The sequence below is a fragment of the Megascapheus bottae genome, chromosome 5 (assembly GCF_031878675.1).
Source record: "Megascapheus bottae isolate mThoBot1 chromosome 5, mThoBot2.hap1, whole genome shotgun sequence".
NCBI classification, from domain to species: Eukaryota; Metazoa; Chordata; class Mammalia; order Rodentia; family Geomyidae; genus Megascapheus; species Megascapheus bottae.
The window spans coordinates 7,993,326-8,010,402 of record NC_143513.1 but is presented as its reverse complement, the minus strand read 5'-3'; the positions used below and the strand labels follow the sequence as shown (position 1 = coordinate 8,010,402).

The window sequence follows — 17,077 nt, the reverse complement described above, 5'->3', positions numbered from 1 at the left end:
TTTGTTTGAGATATCAAAATATAATTGGTATTTCAGAAATGGGATCCTCAAGAGACCTAAAATTAAAATAAAAAGAGAAACTATTTCTAGAAAATTGAATATTTCTCCTTTTATAAACATGCTTTTTTCCCCCCAACCAGTTAGATTTTTAATTGGGTATTTTTCTGTTCTCAGTATCTGCTTATGAAGCTAGACTGACCATGATCTTCAAAGTCAGTTGCTAACACAAACCTCAGTAGTGCTCAGAGCCAGGAGCTTAGGAATGAGGAAAACATGTATACAAACCAAAAAAAGAGGGATTTCTATGTAAAACTAATTTGCCTTCAAAGAAAAATAGATATCTCCTTCAGCATAAGGGTGAATTCAAATTTGTTTTTTAGATTAGTAACTTATTTAATATGGCACGAGGCAAAAGGCAATCTGTTAAAAAAGTAATTTCCCACTTTCCATGGGGTGTTTTATCATTTGGTGCCAAGCATTCCATCAGAATGCAGCAATCCTTTCACATTTTACAAGCAGAAAACAAACTCATTTGAGCCTGTAGATTTTCAAAATGTGAACTTTTTCTTTTGTAACTTTCAGATGGTCAGCAGGAGAGCAAACTGGAAAGGTAAAACCATCAAAACATTGAGGGAAAGTATACTTTAGAACAGAAAAATCTACATTTATTTAAAAATTGTAATCTACTTCATCTCACAGGGAAGAAGTCTAAGAAGCTTAAAAGTTCAGAGGGACAAGGGAAGACGAGAGCAGAGGCTCTATCTGGCTAAATTAGACCTACAGGGTCCATTATAGGCATTGGCATGCAGCAATTATTCCAGAGATGTTTCCTGAACTAACAGATCGTTGTGTTTGTTATATTTGATACAGGGAAACTAACCTGGCCAGGCCAGGCCCTGGTATCCAAGCCCAGTTACACTGCAGGGTCAACTTGAACAGATGCTAAATGTCCTGCATCAGAAAATTGGGGCTGTGTTCACCAGAAGATGAGAGTCACAGAAGACAAAAGCAAACACAAAGAACACCTGAAGTGTTTGCCTTCATCTGTACCCCATCCTCCTTCAACACACTAAACGGGCTTCCACTCTGGCTCCTAAGATTGAGTACCAAGTCTTTAGAGGGCTGTATATGTCGCCAGAGCTCAAGCTCTGCACGATTCTGTACCCCTAATCCCAGAAGACACTCAGGGCAGGAGGACTGGGCAGAGAGAGGCTTCTGAGTCCTCAGCTCCCTCTACCCAACAGACTTGGCCCCTGCCCAAATCAAGTCTACATTAACCCTGCCTAGGCTTACTCTGGCATATCACCAGGTTTTCCAAGTCTGTCCTTACAGGTTGAGTATGATCTCATTCCAGTGGGCTATTCTCAGTGCAGTCCTACAATTCCAGCCACAAAATGAAGACAACTAGTCAATTGGTCACCCACAATGCTACCAATCTTTTTCTGGGTGACTGACCCTGGGAGAATATGAAGTTGCAAGAACACAGTGGACTTGGTGAGCGATGTCCTACCTGGCAGAGGTATCACTCATCTCCCTTTATTGCCATACTCTCCCTCTTTGGGATTCATGTGTAGCATGATGGTAATATACCACCATGGGCAAAGGACAGAGGGCAGAGAGCTGGGTATTACACGTCCAAGTTCCCTCTGTATGAGAACAATAAGCCCCAGTGTGCTGTCATGGAGCATGGAAATAGAGAAAGTGAAGGTCAGGACAGCAAAGGATGTTAACCTGGACACAGAAATCCCAGAATTGCCAAACACAAGCAGAACACAGTCTAGCTGACTATCTCTGTTCCAGGCTTGGGGTTGCGGGGGAGAAAGGAAGGAGGTTGTTCAAATGGCCTTAAAATTCTCTTTTAGTGGTGACTTCAAACAATTTTCCCCCATGAAACTGAGATAAACCTGAAATCATCACAGTTATCCGATGGAGAGATTTTGCAGGATGTGTTTGATTCAGAACTTACAAGCTGCAGCTGAATAAATAGTAAGCTATACTGCAGACTGAAATCATTAGGGAGTGGGGGAGACTGCACAAACTGAAATCTCACCATTTGCTGAGCAGGTAGGTTAACACTGGAATCACCTGCCAGGTGGCTACTGTTTTACTGAAAAATGACCCCCGCCCGGGGGCGGGGTGGGGTAGTCAGAGGTCATGACCTTGAACTGAAGCTGAAGCTCTATAAGGGGCAGCTTCTTTTTAAAAAAAATTATTATTAAAAAAATTATTATTATTGGGGCTGGGAGTTTGGCCTAGTGGTTAAAGTGCTTGCCTAGCATGCACAAAGACCCGAGTTCGCTTCCTTGGTACCACATACATAGAAAAATGCCGGAAGTGGTGCTAAGGCTCAAGTGGTAGAGCTCTAGTCTTGAGAAAAATCCAAGGACAGTGCTCAGGCCCTGAGCTCAAGCCCAGAACTGGCAAAAAAAAAAAATTATTATTATTTTCTTTTTTGCCAATCCCTGGACTTGAACTCAGGACCTGGGCACTATCCTTGAGCTTTCTCAAAGCTTACACCCTACCACTTGAGCCACAGCTCTACTGCCTGCCTTTTCCTGTTGCTGAGGAATTGAACCCAGGGCTTCTTGCATGCTAGATAAACACTCAACTAGTAGGCCACACTCTGGCCTGGGGCAGCTTCTTCCCAATCCATCCTCATTGCAGGTAGATGTGGCCTCTTGGTTGGTCAAAAATGACTCAAATACAATCGCTGTTGTTTACTACATTTATTTTTTTTCTCAGCAACACCCGTAGTCAGCTCTACCAATGTAAATAAACATAAGCCTCTCTCCCATTCAATCAGTGGGTTTCTTCTCATTAATCATCCTAGACCACAATTTCTGTTCTCAAGCAGGTAACAACACATTTATGTTTCTCACAATAATGGCCAATGAGCCAGTATTTTCTTAATACAAGCATCCCTCTCTGGCACTCATCTTCTGATGCCTAAGAGGAAAAGCTGACCTGGGCTCCGCCTCCCTATATGCTGGAGGGAATGGAAGTCAGCTTACTCAGGGGAGATATGGACAAAGAGAACAGGGGCAGATTAAATCACATCCACCTTCACAGGTTCAAACTAAATTATGGCAAAGTGCATAAGGCAGAAAATTATCGTCTCCCCTTTTCCTGGGATGTCATCTCGTAAATTTTATAATGCAAGTAGGAAAAAAGAGCCAAAATTCTATCTCAAGCCAATTTTTCATTCCCAGCTACTCATTTTCTTCTTCCTCTTCTTTTTTTTCTTAAAGCAAAGATTCAAAACAGCAGAATCACTGGGAGCAAGAGAATTTCATTAAAGTAGTCAATTTTTCTTTACAGAGAAAAATCGTTTTGAAAGCAAGAATAGAAAATGATCTCCACATAGGTTATAAACTTGAAGTTTAAAAAAAAAGAAAGAAATCTACAGATTTTTTTTTTACCTCACCAGTAGTCAAGCTGTTCTGATGCATATTTGATTTCATAATATTTGAAACTCAGACATAGTATCTGCAGATTTCTCTCATCCTACAAGCTTTCAGAGCAATTCTATCCAGAGTAAGCATGCGGAATCAGTACAATGATAAGTGGAGCCAGTGAATAACTGACACCGAGAAGCCATTGCATCTTGGGAATTCTTTCTGGAGGGGAACACTGCTTTGACAGGGGAGAAGGAGGAGATAAGCATACTTACGCAGTTCACCCACTTTCAGGATCTCACATAACATCTTGGTCAGCTCTATACTACTGCGACCAAAGGGACATTCATGCTTATCTTCCCGGCTGCTGTTCTCTAGAACGATCTGCAGAGGAAAAGGAGACAAGTCATAGGAATGAGGCTGTGAACTGAACTTATAGACCAAGGAGGACAGCCATTCCTATTCCTCAAGTTAGCACTCTACTGCTCAGGACAAAATATTACATTCAGAGTGCATATAGAATCTACTAAATGTCTCAGGTTATCCAAACCTACAACTCTCTCTCACCTTTAAGAGGATGTAAGAAGGCAATTCAAAACAGCACCATAAAAAATAGTTATGCATCGAACAGCCTCATGACCACAGCTTTGCTGTCCTGGAGATTTAGAAGCAAAACTCTTCCTGATGATCTCTAGAAATGCATGGGTGGTTGGCTCCTTTCTGAGGAAGCCCCCTGGAAATCTCAACTAAATCCTTTGACCTGCTGAGCAATGATGGGCATTGAAAGCCAGGGTCTACCATGAAGCACCATATTAGTAATGGGGCCCAAATCCCCCTCTTCTTTGGACTCTAGTCAGGAATTCGCTTTAAAAAAAAAAAAGTGGTATCTGAGCAGATAGGTCAGGACACAAATCTGAATCTCCCCAGGATGGGGAAGCAAAGTGACTAGTGATACAAGAAGACAGGACATAAAACAGAGGCAGGACACAGGAAGCTTTTAGCCAGCTCCAGCTCCAGTTCCAGCCCCTGTTCCAGCTCCAGGCTCCCAGCGAGCACATTCCATTGTAATTCACATTAACATTCTATTAACATTTCATGAGCCCATCAATATTTAATGAGTATGCCATCCACATACAGTCGAGGTAGAATTACCGCAGCCAATAAATGCTTGAGAAACATTTCCAAGGCACGGTTTATTAGCAGGCACTAAATTAAGCAGTAATTTAAGTCATCAATATGTAAATCTGCTTGGAGAAGTCCTTCTCTTTATTTTTTAATGTACCATCCATCTTCACAGATTTACCTACCCAAAGAAAAATAAACCCTCCATCCTGGCTGAGTTGTATAGTTAAGGCACACACAAATATCTCAAAATACTTATTAAAGTTGTAAAGTCAATATTCATATAGGAATGCTTTAGAAAGGACTATGGCTGTGAATATTGCTAATTAGATATTAACCTAGTGAATGATCTTTCTTAAGGTACTATATTTTAAACATACTGCTATAACTCTGTTCCAAGTCAATATTCTGGTGTTAGCTATGCTCACCTGAAACACTTTGAAAAGCTTCATTTGGAACTATCATACATTCGCTTAATCTTCATTTTCCCCTTAGTCTTCAATTTTAACAAGTGCTAAGACTGAAGCCACAAGCAATGAAACACTAAACCCTGCTATTATCACTCATCTTCAAATGCATTACAGACAATAACAAGTTGTAACCCTTGGAATGTTTTATAAAATAAGGACACATCGGATACCTATGTTGTGTGACATACATTACATGAAATGCATCAGAGTTTACACAGGATATTTACATAGTTCTGTCAAACTGCTCAAAACATGACTATAGCACTGATAAGACATGCATTATTATCATCATTGTCCTCTCAAGAATGTGGAACCAAAAGAAGAAATAGCCAATCTATGCCAAGTCTAGAGTTCAATTTTTAGTCATAGCCAGGTGAGGTGAGGTATATCTGTAATCCCAGCTCTCAGGAGTCTGAGGAAGGAAGATCACAGGACCAAGACTAGCTTGGGCTAAAAGGAAAGCCTTATTCCAAAAGAAATTCCTTTGAGGCCTCTCATTGCCAAAACTTTTCTTTTGTCTTTTTGTGTATATACACTGGCTTTATATACATATTGTAATGGATTTAGCTGAAAGATGCTGGTTAATGGTCTCTTCAATTTCCTTATCTTACTTAACAGCCTCTAAAAGTATCAGTTCATTCTAGACCTGCGCTCTCTCAGTTCATTCATTCCCTAAAGATCGGCACCCAGTTCCTCCAGGTGAACGGTCAAAGCTGACACAGAGTGTTCCTAGACTTCATTTCCATGAGCTCTGGGCTTGCCTCAGACTATGCAGGACCCTACACACTTCTTGTCCCAAGCTAGTCACAAAGATCATGGGTTTATTTGGCTGGGGCCTGGACATCAAGCGCCCAATCTACCCTCCCTCTAGATCTACTCCTTCTCTGGCAAGGACTAATCGGGCCTTCTCTGCATTTGTCCAAAATTACATTGCTTTGGTGGACTCAGTAGGTGGACCTGACACATTTTTCTCTCGTTTTGGGTTGAAGCTGGGGGCTATGCCAATCTGTCCTATATTTTCTGCGGCCAACCTCGAAGCCACCCTGTGGCCTTTTGGCCTTGTGGTATGTGGAAGCTTCTTTTCTTCTTTTCCTCCCTCATAATGATTCAGCTCTACACCTGGCTCAGAAGAAGCATAAGTTTGTCCTCATAGATCAGAATGCAGGGTGTAGTCACATGGGTCTTCTCCAGAGAGAAGCATTGCCCAGTTCTGACACAGAACATAGTCAATGTGGATATCTGCTTGCCCAAAGCATTGAGACCATGTGATATATTCTAAGCCAGGCCACCTAAAATCCACTTCACCAGGGCTATAGTGCCCATCAAGGCCAGGGCAGGTGAAGGGTCTGAAAGCGACTTCACAGACCTATGCGTATTATCTACTGAACTGCGTCACCCCATCCCCCGACTCCTACCCATGTAGCTTTGGCCGGTGTTTCCTGAGGCACTTTTACTGACAACTAAGCCAAAGTCATGACTGGCCCCAGGCTGGCTCTCTGGTGACAGGCCTCTAGAGACACAAGAATGTAAGTGAAAGACTTTCTTTTTTTGCAGCAAGAGGTAAAGCAGAGTCCTCATCTACTCCCCTGGGAAATGGGCAAGGAAGTTACACCCACCTGTGTTCAAGCAGAAATCTCCACAGGAGCACAGGGTGGGGTGAATGGGATGAACAGAAAAGGCCACCTCACAGCACAAAGCTTCTGTGAATAAAGTCTGAAGACGAAGCAGGTCCAGCTACCATGGGATCCCTCGTCAGCCTGGCAAGCTTATGAGACTTATCTCCTGACCCATCACAGGAAATGCCCATCTGATCTCGTATTAAACCAAGAAATATTATGCTTGTTACGCAAGTGCTTTACTACTTGAGCCAAGCTCTCACCCTTTAGGATACAGAATCAATGGGCTAGTAGAAGCACAAGACTTTCTCATCAGAGAAGCCTGGGGGTCGCTTGCCTTCCATTGCTGGCATGGATTCCCACTAGTTTGATGTTGGCAGGTGTGAGCATCTCTCCTTGGCTGCTCTATTAGAAGCCTCTTCCAATCCACATCCTGCCCACTCGTCAATAACTCACTCCAACCTTCACACATTTAACTCACAGTAGAGTGCCACAATGGAAAGACAAGAATACAGCCTTAGGCTATGCCCACCTGATAGAACTGCAGAAGTCTGTGGCCTCTGGGATTTGCAATGGACCCCTAGAAGTTCTAGAGTTACTCATGTAGTCCAATCTCCACATAAACAGAGCATCCACTCAAGTGCCTTAAACCAGATTTGGTTCAGGCTCCCATTTGTGAGAAACTACAATGGACCAAAACTGTAGTCTCACAGACCACTTGGGACAGGGGTGGAAGTGGGGGGGGGGGGCAGGGAACTGGGCTGCTTCCAGATGACAGGAAGCAAGAAGGCCATCTAGGGAAGGAGAACCTGCACTGCAAGTGGGCATTCTCAGGGCCCTAGGACTCTCCAAGACTGGGTGAAAGTCCTCAGGGGCTGGCCCCGAGTAGGCAGAACTCGTGGCTTGCTTTCTCTCTTCTGATGGGAAACACACTTTTTCCTTGGACTTGTTACTTCTGACCACATGTGCAACTCCTCATGTGATTCTTCCTGAAGAAGCTTCCCAGTCAGCGGCTGGCCATAGTTCCACACAGGCACCAAGTGGCTTCCAGGGAGAAATGCAACCTCAGGTTCCCCACCCCAACTCAACCCTAACTGGAGAAGAGATTCCCTGTTTGGAGACACTATCTGCTACCACAATGATTCCCGGCGCAAGCTTTACAGATGAGGACATTTTATATACTGTGCAGCTAGAGACAGCCAGAGGCAGAAATCCTTGAGCCCTTGCAGAACTGCTCTGTTATGTGACTGGTGTGAGAGTACCGCTTCCAAATCCTGGATAGAAAACTGGTTTGGATTGTGAAGGAAGAGGTAACACTCTCCAAAAAGAAATGTACTCATTACCAGACTTATATAATGGTAACCTTCTGTACAGCATCTTTATAATAACAATAAACAATTTCAAAAAAGAAAAAAAAAAGAAATAAACTAAAAGCCTTCCATGTACTAGTGAGGTACAGAATCAGGAGAACTTAAGCTTCAGAATCAGAAAAGGGCAGATTGAGTTTGGATGACATTCTTCAGCTAAACCTTCTCCATATTCACAAAGAAAAGCAATCTGCCTCCCCTTACAGAGACCCAGAAGCCCTGGAAAGTCACTTCTCCTCCACTCTCTTTTGGTTATAAATGCTAATGAGCATGAGTCCCTAGAAAGCCAGAGAAAAGCATCAGAAAGAGCCAGAGCTGCCTCCTGGGACGCTGTGCCATGTTAATTGTGATCATGAATCGTAAGTAAGTCCATAGAGTTAAACAAATATGTCAAGGTGCTAATAAAATGAGTTTAAGTGACAAAAGAAAGAACATTAAAGATATATAAAATATGCCAAGCAAGGAAACAAAACAGAACCATCAAGGGTCATGGGCTGCTGGACCCACGTATAAGGGAATCCTAGGCTGCTGGGGAACCAATGTCCAAGTAAGTGATTCAAAGGCTGCTAATCCATTACTCTACCAAATCCCCAGGTAAGGACTTAAAGGCCTGTAATCCACTATTGCAAGGGGATATTAGGCTGCTAACCTACTAGATCCCTACATATGAACTCACAAGCTGCTCTCACCAGAAAAGGGAATCATAGGCTGCTATTCCACTACATCTCCAGGTTATCAGTTTAAAGACTGATGACCTATTTGATCCCCTGTAAAGGATCACAGGCTGCTAATCTACTAGATCTCCAAGTAAGAGAATCATGGGCTGATTGCCTATTAGATCTCCACATAAGGGAATCTGGAGGAAGATAATCCACTAGATCCGCATGTAACAGACTCACAGGTTGCTACTCTACTCAATCCTAATATAAGGGAATTACAGGCAGGTAATTTCCCAAATCCTTGAATAATGGAAATATAGGATGCTAGTGTGTGTGTGTGTGTGTGTGTGTGTGTGTGTGTGTGTGTGTGTGTATGCGTGCGCATGTGTACTCAGTGTGAATCTTCTAGAGCAGGCCTAGAGGGATAGTGGAGAAAAAATACTGAATAATTAATCCATCTTATAGGAGGGGAGACAGGTAGAGATATGTCCTGTCATCTGTCCATCACCTCAGCCTAGAAGTAAGAAGACCCAACACAGGTTGGGTAAATGAATCCTACTGGAAAAGCTAAGGGTTGAAACAGTCATGAAGTCTTTCCCAGGGACGGCCCTAAATGGTAACAGAGATATGGGCTGCATTATGGTTCTGGACAGAAGCACACTTCCTGGATTGACCTCTAACAATGTGTAGTGCTTGGTGACTTTACACACGTTCTTCTCCAGTTATCTCTGTACAAATGAGGGTGGGAATGTCTCCCACAAAGAATATAAGTTTCCATGAAAACCTATTGAGGGTTGAGACCTTCCCAAACACCACCTCCACTGGATGATGGAGGGAGACAAGTGATACTATAATACATCTATATTAAGTACACAAACTCTTCTAAGTAGCAGCATTTACATTTCTGAGATATTCTTAGCTCTAGAACAAAGCTGTTAGAAAAACAACAGAAGCACAATGTAACTATTATTCAGCTTACTACTTGCTCTTTGGCAAACTAAGGATTCCCATGAAATAAATATCTCTTGCTTGGATAGGTCTTAGAATTCTCTGAGCATCTCTTTAGATCAGCAGTTCTCATCATTTAGTATGCATCAGAATCACCAGATACTATTAATGAACACAGACTATTGAGTTACACCCTGGCGCTGTCAGAAAACTGATATTGGGGGGATGTGGTTGGAAATCAGCATGAGCTAAACGTCTTGGAGATCCCATCTCAACAGCAAAAGTGAAAGTATGTACTATTGTCATAGGAGGATCACAGGACTGGTTGATTTAAACCAACCAATCAAACAACCAATCAAAACAAAATAACTAAACCAAAAGCCCAAATAAACCCAAAACTATCTCAAAAGTAACTACAGTAAATAGGTCTGGAGGTGTAGAACAAGTGGTAGAACACCTGTCTAGCAGTGGAAAGCCCTGAGTTAAAACCCCAGAATTGGAACATAAAAGTTGTCTAGAGATGTGATTCAAATAGAAGAACACCTCCTTAACAAGCACTAATTCCTGGGGCCAAACCCCACTCCAGTGCTCCCCTCAAGCAAAACAAAACAGAAAGACTACTGGGCAGTTTCTTTCAGGTTTGATTTAGTAAGTCTACAGTAGAACCAAAGAAAATAAGCAACTTTATGAACCACAAGTCATATTTTTCAGTCCCAGAAGACTGAAGAAGACAGTATTAGAAAGATAAATTAAATGAATGTGTTAAAATAATCATAGGGCCATTATATATACATACACAGTCATCAGGAAGAATGAAATTATTTGCAGGGAAATGATTGGATTTTGAAAATACACTGAGGAAAGTAAGCCAGGCCCAGAAAGTTATAAAAATAAATAAATAAATGATTTTCTCTCCTTTATGGACACAAAGTTTTCTCTCTTTTACCTTAGACACAAAACACAAACAATCTTCCATATAAACACACATAGAGGCACATGCTTATGTACAGGATTTACTTGGCTGAAGTATAGTATATGTAAAAGCGATACTCCATAGAATAAACATTTCAAATAATTACAGTTTAACAAAATAAATACTAGAAGCAGAAATGAGATTGAAGGGAAGGAGAAGGAGAGGGGAAGGGGGCAAATGAATAGAAAAAAAGAACACATGCTGACAGAATACTCAATGTCCATATGATAAAGTGGGAAATGAGTCTGGAGGGCAGGAACAGGCAAGGGAGGGGAGAATCATGGAAGGAAGGGGTGACTCTGATTAAGAAGTGCTGGATACTTAAATGGATACATTCAATTGTCACCCCCTTCTACAATCTTTTAAATTTCAGAAAACAAAATCAAATCTCAAGCAAATCCTTCACCTTCCCTGAGCCTTCATGGTAGCTATCCATGGCATGTCCAAACCTGGAGAGCTTTGGTCAGTGCCTACATGGCGAGGCCAGGGCAATTGTCTGAAGGTTAGACAAGCCAGCCGGAAACTAAAAGGCCTTGAGTTGGCCAGGGGCCGGTGGCTCACGCCTGTAATCCTTGCCACTCAGGAGATCTGAGGATCGAGGTTCAAAGCAGGAAAGTACATAAGAGTCTTATCTCTAATTAGCTACCAGAAAACCTGAAGTGGCACTGTGGCTCAAAGTGGTAGAGTGCTAGCTTTGACCACACAGAAAAGCTTAATGACAGTGCCCAGACCCTGAGGTCAAACCCCACAATCAGCAAAATTCCAAAAACTATTCGGAGTTTGCACAAACTTCAGAAGCTATTTTCATGGACTAAAGAGCATGCGTGGCAGGTAAAGGAGAAGAAATACATAAGGTCCCATTGGTGAAAGAACAAAAGCAGACAATGTACAGCACATAAAATTTTAAAATAAATAAAAATGCACCCAACATCTGGACAAATGAGAAGAATGAAAGAAATCCCAACTAATGAGGTAAAAAGAAGCTAGAAGAAAAATTAGGCAATTGTACATACCAAGACATAATAAAGGCCATAAATATAAAATGACACAGAAGTGACTGGGTAATGGTGTAGTAATTAAAGCCTGGAGGTTCGTGATCGACCTTGAATTGAACATTAATCAGCACAAAAGAAATGCTGGCTGCGCTTTGACAGAATGCAACAGAAGCCAGATATGGGCAACATAGCCAGCTACCACAGCCTTGCTCTGCTGAGAGAACCACAACCCACCCCCTGCCCCCACCCACATCCTATTGGGAAAGAAGGCGATCGATGACAGCGGGCACTGTTTGGGGTTCATGCTTTGCACAGTGGCACCAGACTCCTGAGAGGTGCCAGGAACCAGCTCGGTTATGATCTGAAGGTCAGAGGGTAGCAGGGGTCACTGCCCAGCAGATTTTGTTATCAAAATAGCAGGCCCCGGCATCAGTCATCCAGACCAAGGATATGACAGTCATCTGCAGACAGCACTATTGGTTTGTTTTGTTTATTTAAGGCAGTGATCCTTTAGCCCAAGCGTGCATTGAAATCCTCTGCAAGGATACTAGAAACACAACTTCTGGGCACCAGTGGCTCATACCTGCAATCCTAGTCATACTCAGGAGGTTGACATCTGAGGATCTCAGTTCAAAGCCAGCCCAGGCAGTAATGTCTCTGAGACTCTTTACTGATACAAGAATAATAGCTAGGCTTACTTCACAGGAGATGGTTTGGGCTACAGCATGGAGGGCACCCATTAGGGCATATTTTGAGTTTGAGGCTCATCAATTAACATCTCCCCCCCCCAAAAAAAGGCCAGAAAGGGAGGATGGCTCAAGTGGCAGAGCCTCAGTCTTGAGACAAAAACCACTCAGGGACAGAGCCCTGAATTCAAGCCCCAAAACAGGCACCAAAACAGGAAAACAAAAAAAAACAAACAACAACAATCAACAAAACCCCACAAAATCCCACAGACTTCCAGGCATTATTCACAAAATTATGCTTCAAGTTACTGTCTGAAATTCTATCAAGTTCCCAGGTAATGTAGATGCTGCTAGCTAAAGACCATACTTTGGGGTCCACTGACTTGAAGGCATTCCATATTGGACCCTTATCCAGAAGAAGTGACCATTCCAGTCCATCAGCTGAGCTCTCCCTACCCTCACACTCCCACAAAGTGTCAGTGACAGATTCACTCCTTTCAGGAATATCTTTAAGTGCTTATTATTGCAGAACAAAAAGTTTCTTCCTAGGCTGATTCCAATTTATGATCAACTAGGTTTTCTCAGTCTTCCTGAATAGCTAGGTTATAGATGTGAGTCACTGGGGCCCAATTCCAAGAGACACAGTGAGAGGCTTGACAGTGCATTTAGAAGCTGCGGGAGATGGCTTTGAAAGAGAGGCAGACTCAGTTCCTACCCACTTCTTTGAGATAGTGTTTGCATAGTGTTGCATGGTTTACAAGAGAACTTTTTGGAGTAAAAGTGCCCAGGAGATACCCTTGGGCTGGTCCAGTATGGGGACAGGGAAGAAACTAACCTCCTGGAGGAGTGGTGGGGGAAGCTGGTGTTCAGGCTTGAAGGAGAAGTCAAGGTCACCAGCCTTTCTCCCACAGCATCTTTATTAAAATTCCAAACCAAATGCATAATGGAATGCAATCAAGATTAATTGCAAGTAGAAAAGGGGTGCACAATGCAGGCAAAGGAGCCTCTGTGTAACTCACACCACGTCTGTAATGAGTCTGAAGATCATAGGGCAGGATTTGGCCTCATTCAATGTTACATTGCTGAATACAAATGCCTCCAGACTCCTTTGCCAGAATGCAAAAACAAGATGAGCTTGCTTCTGTCTGACAATCACTGTTGGAGGGAAAATAAAGCTTGATGTTTCTCAAGCTGAGGTCAATGCTGAGAACTCATCACCATGGTGTTAAGAGCCAACAACTGAAAGCAAAGTTACCCTCCATATCCACTTTCAGAAAGACATCCAGATAAAACTTGCTTCATAAAACAAACACCTTCCAGGAAAGCAAGGCATGAAATGAATTCTTCTAAGTCGGCTCACTGTCTACTAGCTACACTTATGGATTTAGAAGTTCACTCTGACTTGGGACAATGGGATCAAGGGCATGTAAATGTAGGGAGAGAGAGAACCATTTCACTTCTTCCTTGTCTGGACGAACAATAAATCAACCATGTCAGAAATAGGATCAAGTAGAAAGGAGAAATTGTCCTATAGTTACTAAAATCCAGCTAAGAAAATCGGGAAAGGCATCGACAGCTCATGCCTGTAATTTTCACTCTAGCATGTCAAGAGGCTGAGATACAGAAGAGGATCCAGATTCAAAACCAGCCACACAGAAAAGTCTTCAAGATTCCATCTCTAAAATAACAGCAAAAAAAAAAAAAAAAAGCTAGGCTGAAGGTATGGCTCATGTGATAGGACACCAGCAAGCAAGCAGAGCAAGCTGGAAACAGGAGTTCAAGTCCCAGGACCAGCCAAAAAACAAACACACAAACAAAACCAGAAAATAAAGGCAGGGTGAAGTCCAGCCAAGATATAGTTCTCCTCTGCCTCTTCCACTCTGGCCCTGTCCCAATTTTCATTCTTTAGACCCAACTTGAATGTGACTATTTCTCTAAGACCATCCATAACACCTGGCAACCTCTGGGGCCCTGAGTCTCTTCCCTTGTCCTATGCCAGCAGCTCCTACTTTCTGTCTCAAACTGTGACAAAACACACCCATTTCTAGTCTGCAAATCTCACAGGGATGCAGAAGAGCACACACAGGCACTCATGCATAAAATCATCCATGAGCCAGTGAATGGGAAGCAGGGAACTCAGCTCTGTCTGTTAAGGTGCATTGGTGACACCCTGGCATTAGCATCTCCATACTTATTTCTCTTTGGAAGCACTAAAATTGGAATGCAGAAGCTCACACTTGCTAAGCTGGTGAGATACTGCAGAACCATGACACCAGCTCTGCTTTTCCACTTGTGATTCCTGCTGGAATGTACCTGAGCCACTGTCTGCCTGCTTTAGGCAGGCCCCATCACTGTGTCCAGCCTCCCTCCGTGGAGAAGGACCCTCACAGACTTTTCTGCACCAGTCAGCCTCGAACCATGATCCTCTAGATCCTAGCCTCCCAAGTAGCTAGGATTGCAGATGTGAGCACTGGTACCCTGTTGGCATCTTGTTGGGTTTCTGTCATCATTTCTGTCCAGACACATGTCAGGCACCAAAAGACCTTGCAATCTTCATATCCTCTGCCAGCTATAGTCTTGCATCTATATCACCCCTGGACTGTAACAAAGGGGGACATAGGTCAGACTCCCACACTCTGTTCTCACTATACTCCACTCCAAGGCTGCTGGAGCCCAGCCAGACTAGGAACCATCCTCAAAGAGAATGGAAATGGTGCAGGAACACAGCATGGAAACGGTCAGCAACCACTGTCCTTGGTACCAGGTGTGCTGCCAGGACAAGATGGCTATGCAGGACAAACTCCCAAGTGAGTTCTCACCAGGTCAAAGCCCACATTATAAAGGCCTGTTAAGGAAACAGCAATGTCTCTCACTATGGACTGTGAAGCAAAGAAAGAACCTTCACCGAGTGTTGGAAAGTGTGAAATGTGTCCTTAGTTGTATGTTTATGAAAAACACTTGGCAAAGACTTGCTATAAACACTTCCTATAAGCACTCACAGTGGGAACCTACAGGAAAAGATATGTGCTGACAAGCCCACAAGTTCCATAACCAAAGATTGTCTCTATACCACATGTCAAACAAGCATTCCAGTTACTATCCCTGCCCCTCAATGAAGGCCCCAGGAAACCAAGTGTGTGTGGGGGGGAGGGGGGAGAAGAGAGGGAGAGTGGTCAGCACTGGGGGTAAGGAGGAGGGAGTCACAATGAGCAAAGGATCAGCCAGGGAGCACAGAGCCTCTACCTGCTTGTGACCAGGATGGGGAAAGCCCTGCCCCCTCATGAATACTGATGAGCACTTCCTTGCCAGGATGAGAAGCCCCGCCCCTCATTAATATTGATGAGCACTTCCTTGCCAGGATGAGAAGCCCTGCCCCCTTCATGCATATTGCTAAACATTTCTGGGTCCATCTCCCCGTTCCCAGTTGGGCTTCTGCAGGCTTACCAGATATACAGTTTTGTATTTTTGAAAATAAATTTTTATTTTCTTTAGGTTAGTTATACAAAGGTGTTGCCATTCAACAGAGCAGTTCAGGAATACACTGTCTCTTGATCACCATTCCTCCTTCTCCACCTCTTCCATCATATTTCTTAATTTTTAGATTATGAATTGAATTTTTTCCTTTAAACAAAGCAATTTATACAGATAGTGCATCTAGATTTGTGTCATCCATTCAACATCTTCAACCCCCCCACCTTCGGCCCGCCCCTTCCCTTATTTTTCCCAGTTCCATAGCATATAAAATGCATTCTTGCCTGCATACTACTCATTTCCCTGTTCATGCTTCTAACTCTCCTCTTGATCCCTCCCTCCACTCTCCTCCTTCTCCTCTTTCCTCCCCACCCCCTCACCTTGTAAGTACCCATTTCCTAGCATTTGTTTTATTAGGCTTTGACTCAAGTCTTTCTAGAAAATTATACTATTAGATTCTACACATCTCCATGCTTCACAACCCTCGCTACAGAACCGCAGTAAATAAATTAATCAAAGAGAAGTTAGTTGTTATTGCTCTGGTGACCTATTACTAAGATACCCAAAACAAAGGAAAAATATTCTCTATTATGTGTGATGTAGAGTAAATTCTGAAATCTTAGGTTTTACCATTGCAGGGGGAAAAAAGTTAATAAAGTTTAAGGTCAACGTAAAAATAAAATTAGCAGACAATGTCAAACCCTCCTGGCTGTAGCAGGTGTATCATCCAGTTCTGAAGCGGGAAGCTATTTTTAAGGAATACAATAGGACAATTGGGAACACTGCCGCCTACATTTTATAATTCCATCCCGAAATGCCTCCTGATTTGGGAGGGAGGCTGCTAATCCGGGCTGGCCTCTGGTCACAGATTCCAACTTAAGACGCAAAGTCAACTGGGGTGTGCTACAGTAACTGGGGCAGGCCGCGTGGAGCACATCACTGGAGCTGCTGATAACCCGGTTCTCTGGGGTGGACTGAGGCCAAGTGGTCAGCTACAGACAGGGAGGTGAGAGCCTTCTCTAGATGGGCACCTATTTCTGTGGCTTCCTTTTTGGGGTGAGCCCTGACGGGGCAGAGCACCAGGGTTTTCTAACAGGGACCTGCCACTCTTTGGCTCCAAGCATCCATCACATAAATAATGGTGAGGGCCTTATGTGCTTGCCACTGCCCTGAATGCAGAACTACAGTGGTGGCATGGAAGATACACACTCTACTCATGTATTGACTGAGCTTGAAGAGTGGTAAGGGTGACCAGGTTAAAAGCAGAATAGTAAAAAAGAAGAAAAACCAAAACTGTACTAAAACACTAGCACTGAAAAAAAAAATCAGAAAGGCATGAAAGCCAATGACCCCTCTAATTGTAAACAAGGAGAAA

At 43.1% G+C, this 17,077-nt stretch overlaps 1 protein-coding gene across 1 annotated transcript in view; it reads right to left on the bottom strand.

Annotated features, from left to right (window-relative positions):
* Positions 1-17,077, bottom strand: part of Elmo1 (engulfment and cell motility 1) — a 425,322-nt gene that overhangs the window by 191,438 nt on the left and 216,807 nt on the right. Inside the window, exon 17 of the mRNA XM_090332628.1 lies at positions 3,671-3,779. Coding sequence (XP_090188754.1) covers positions 3,671-3,779 — 109 coding nt within the window. The remainder of the gene's footprint in view (positions 1-3,670; positions 3,780-17,077) is intronic.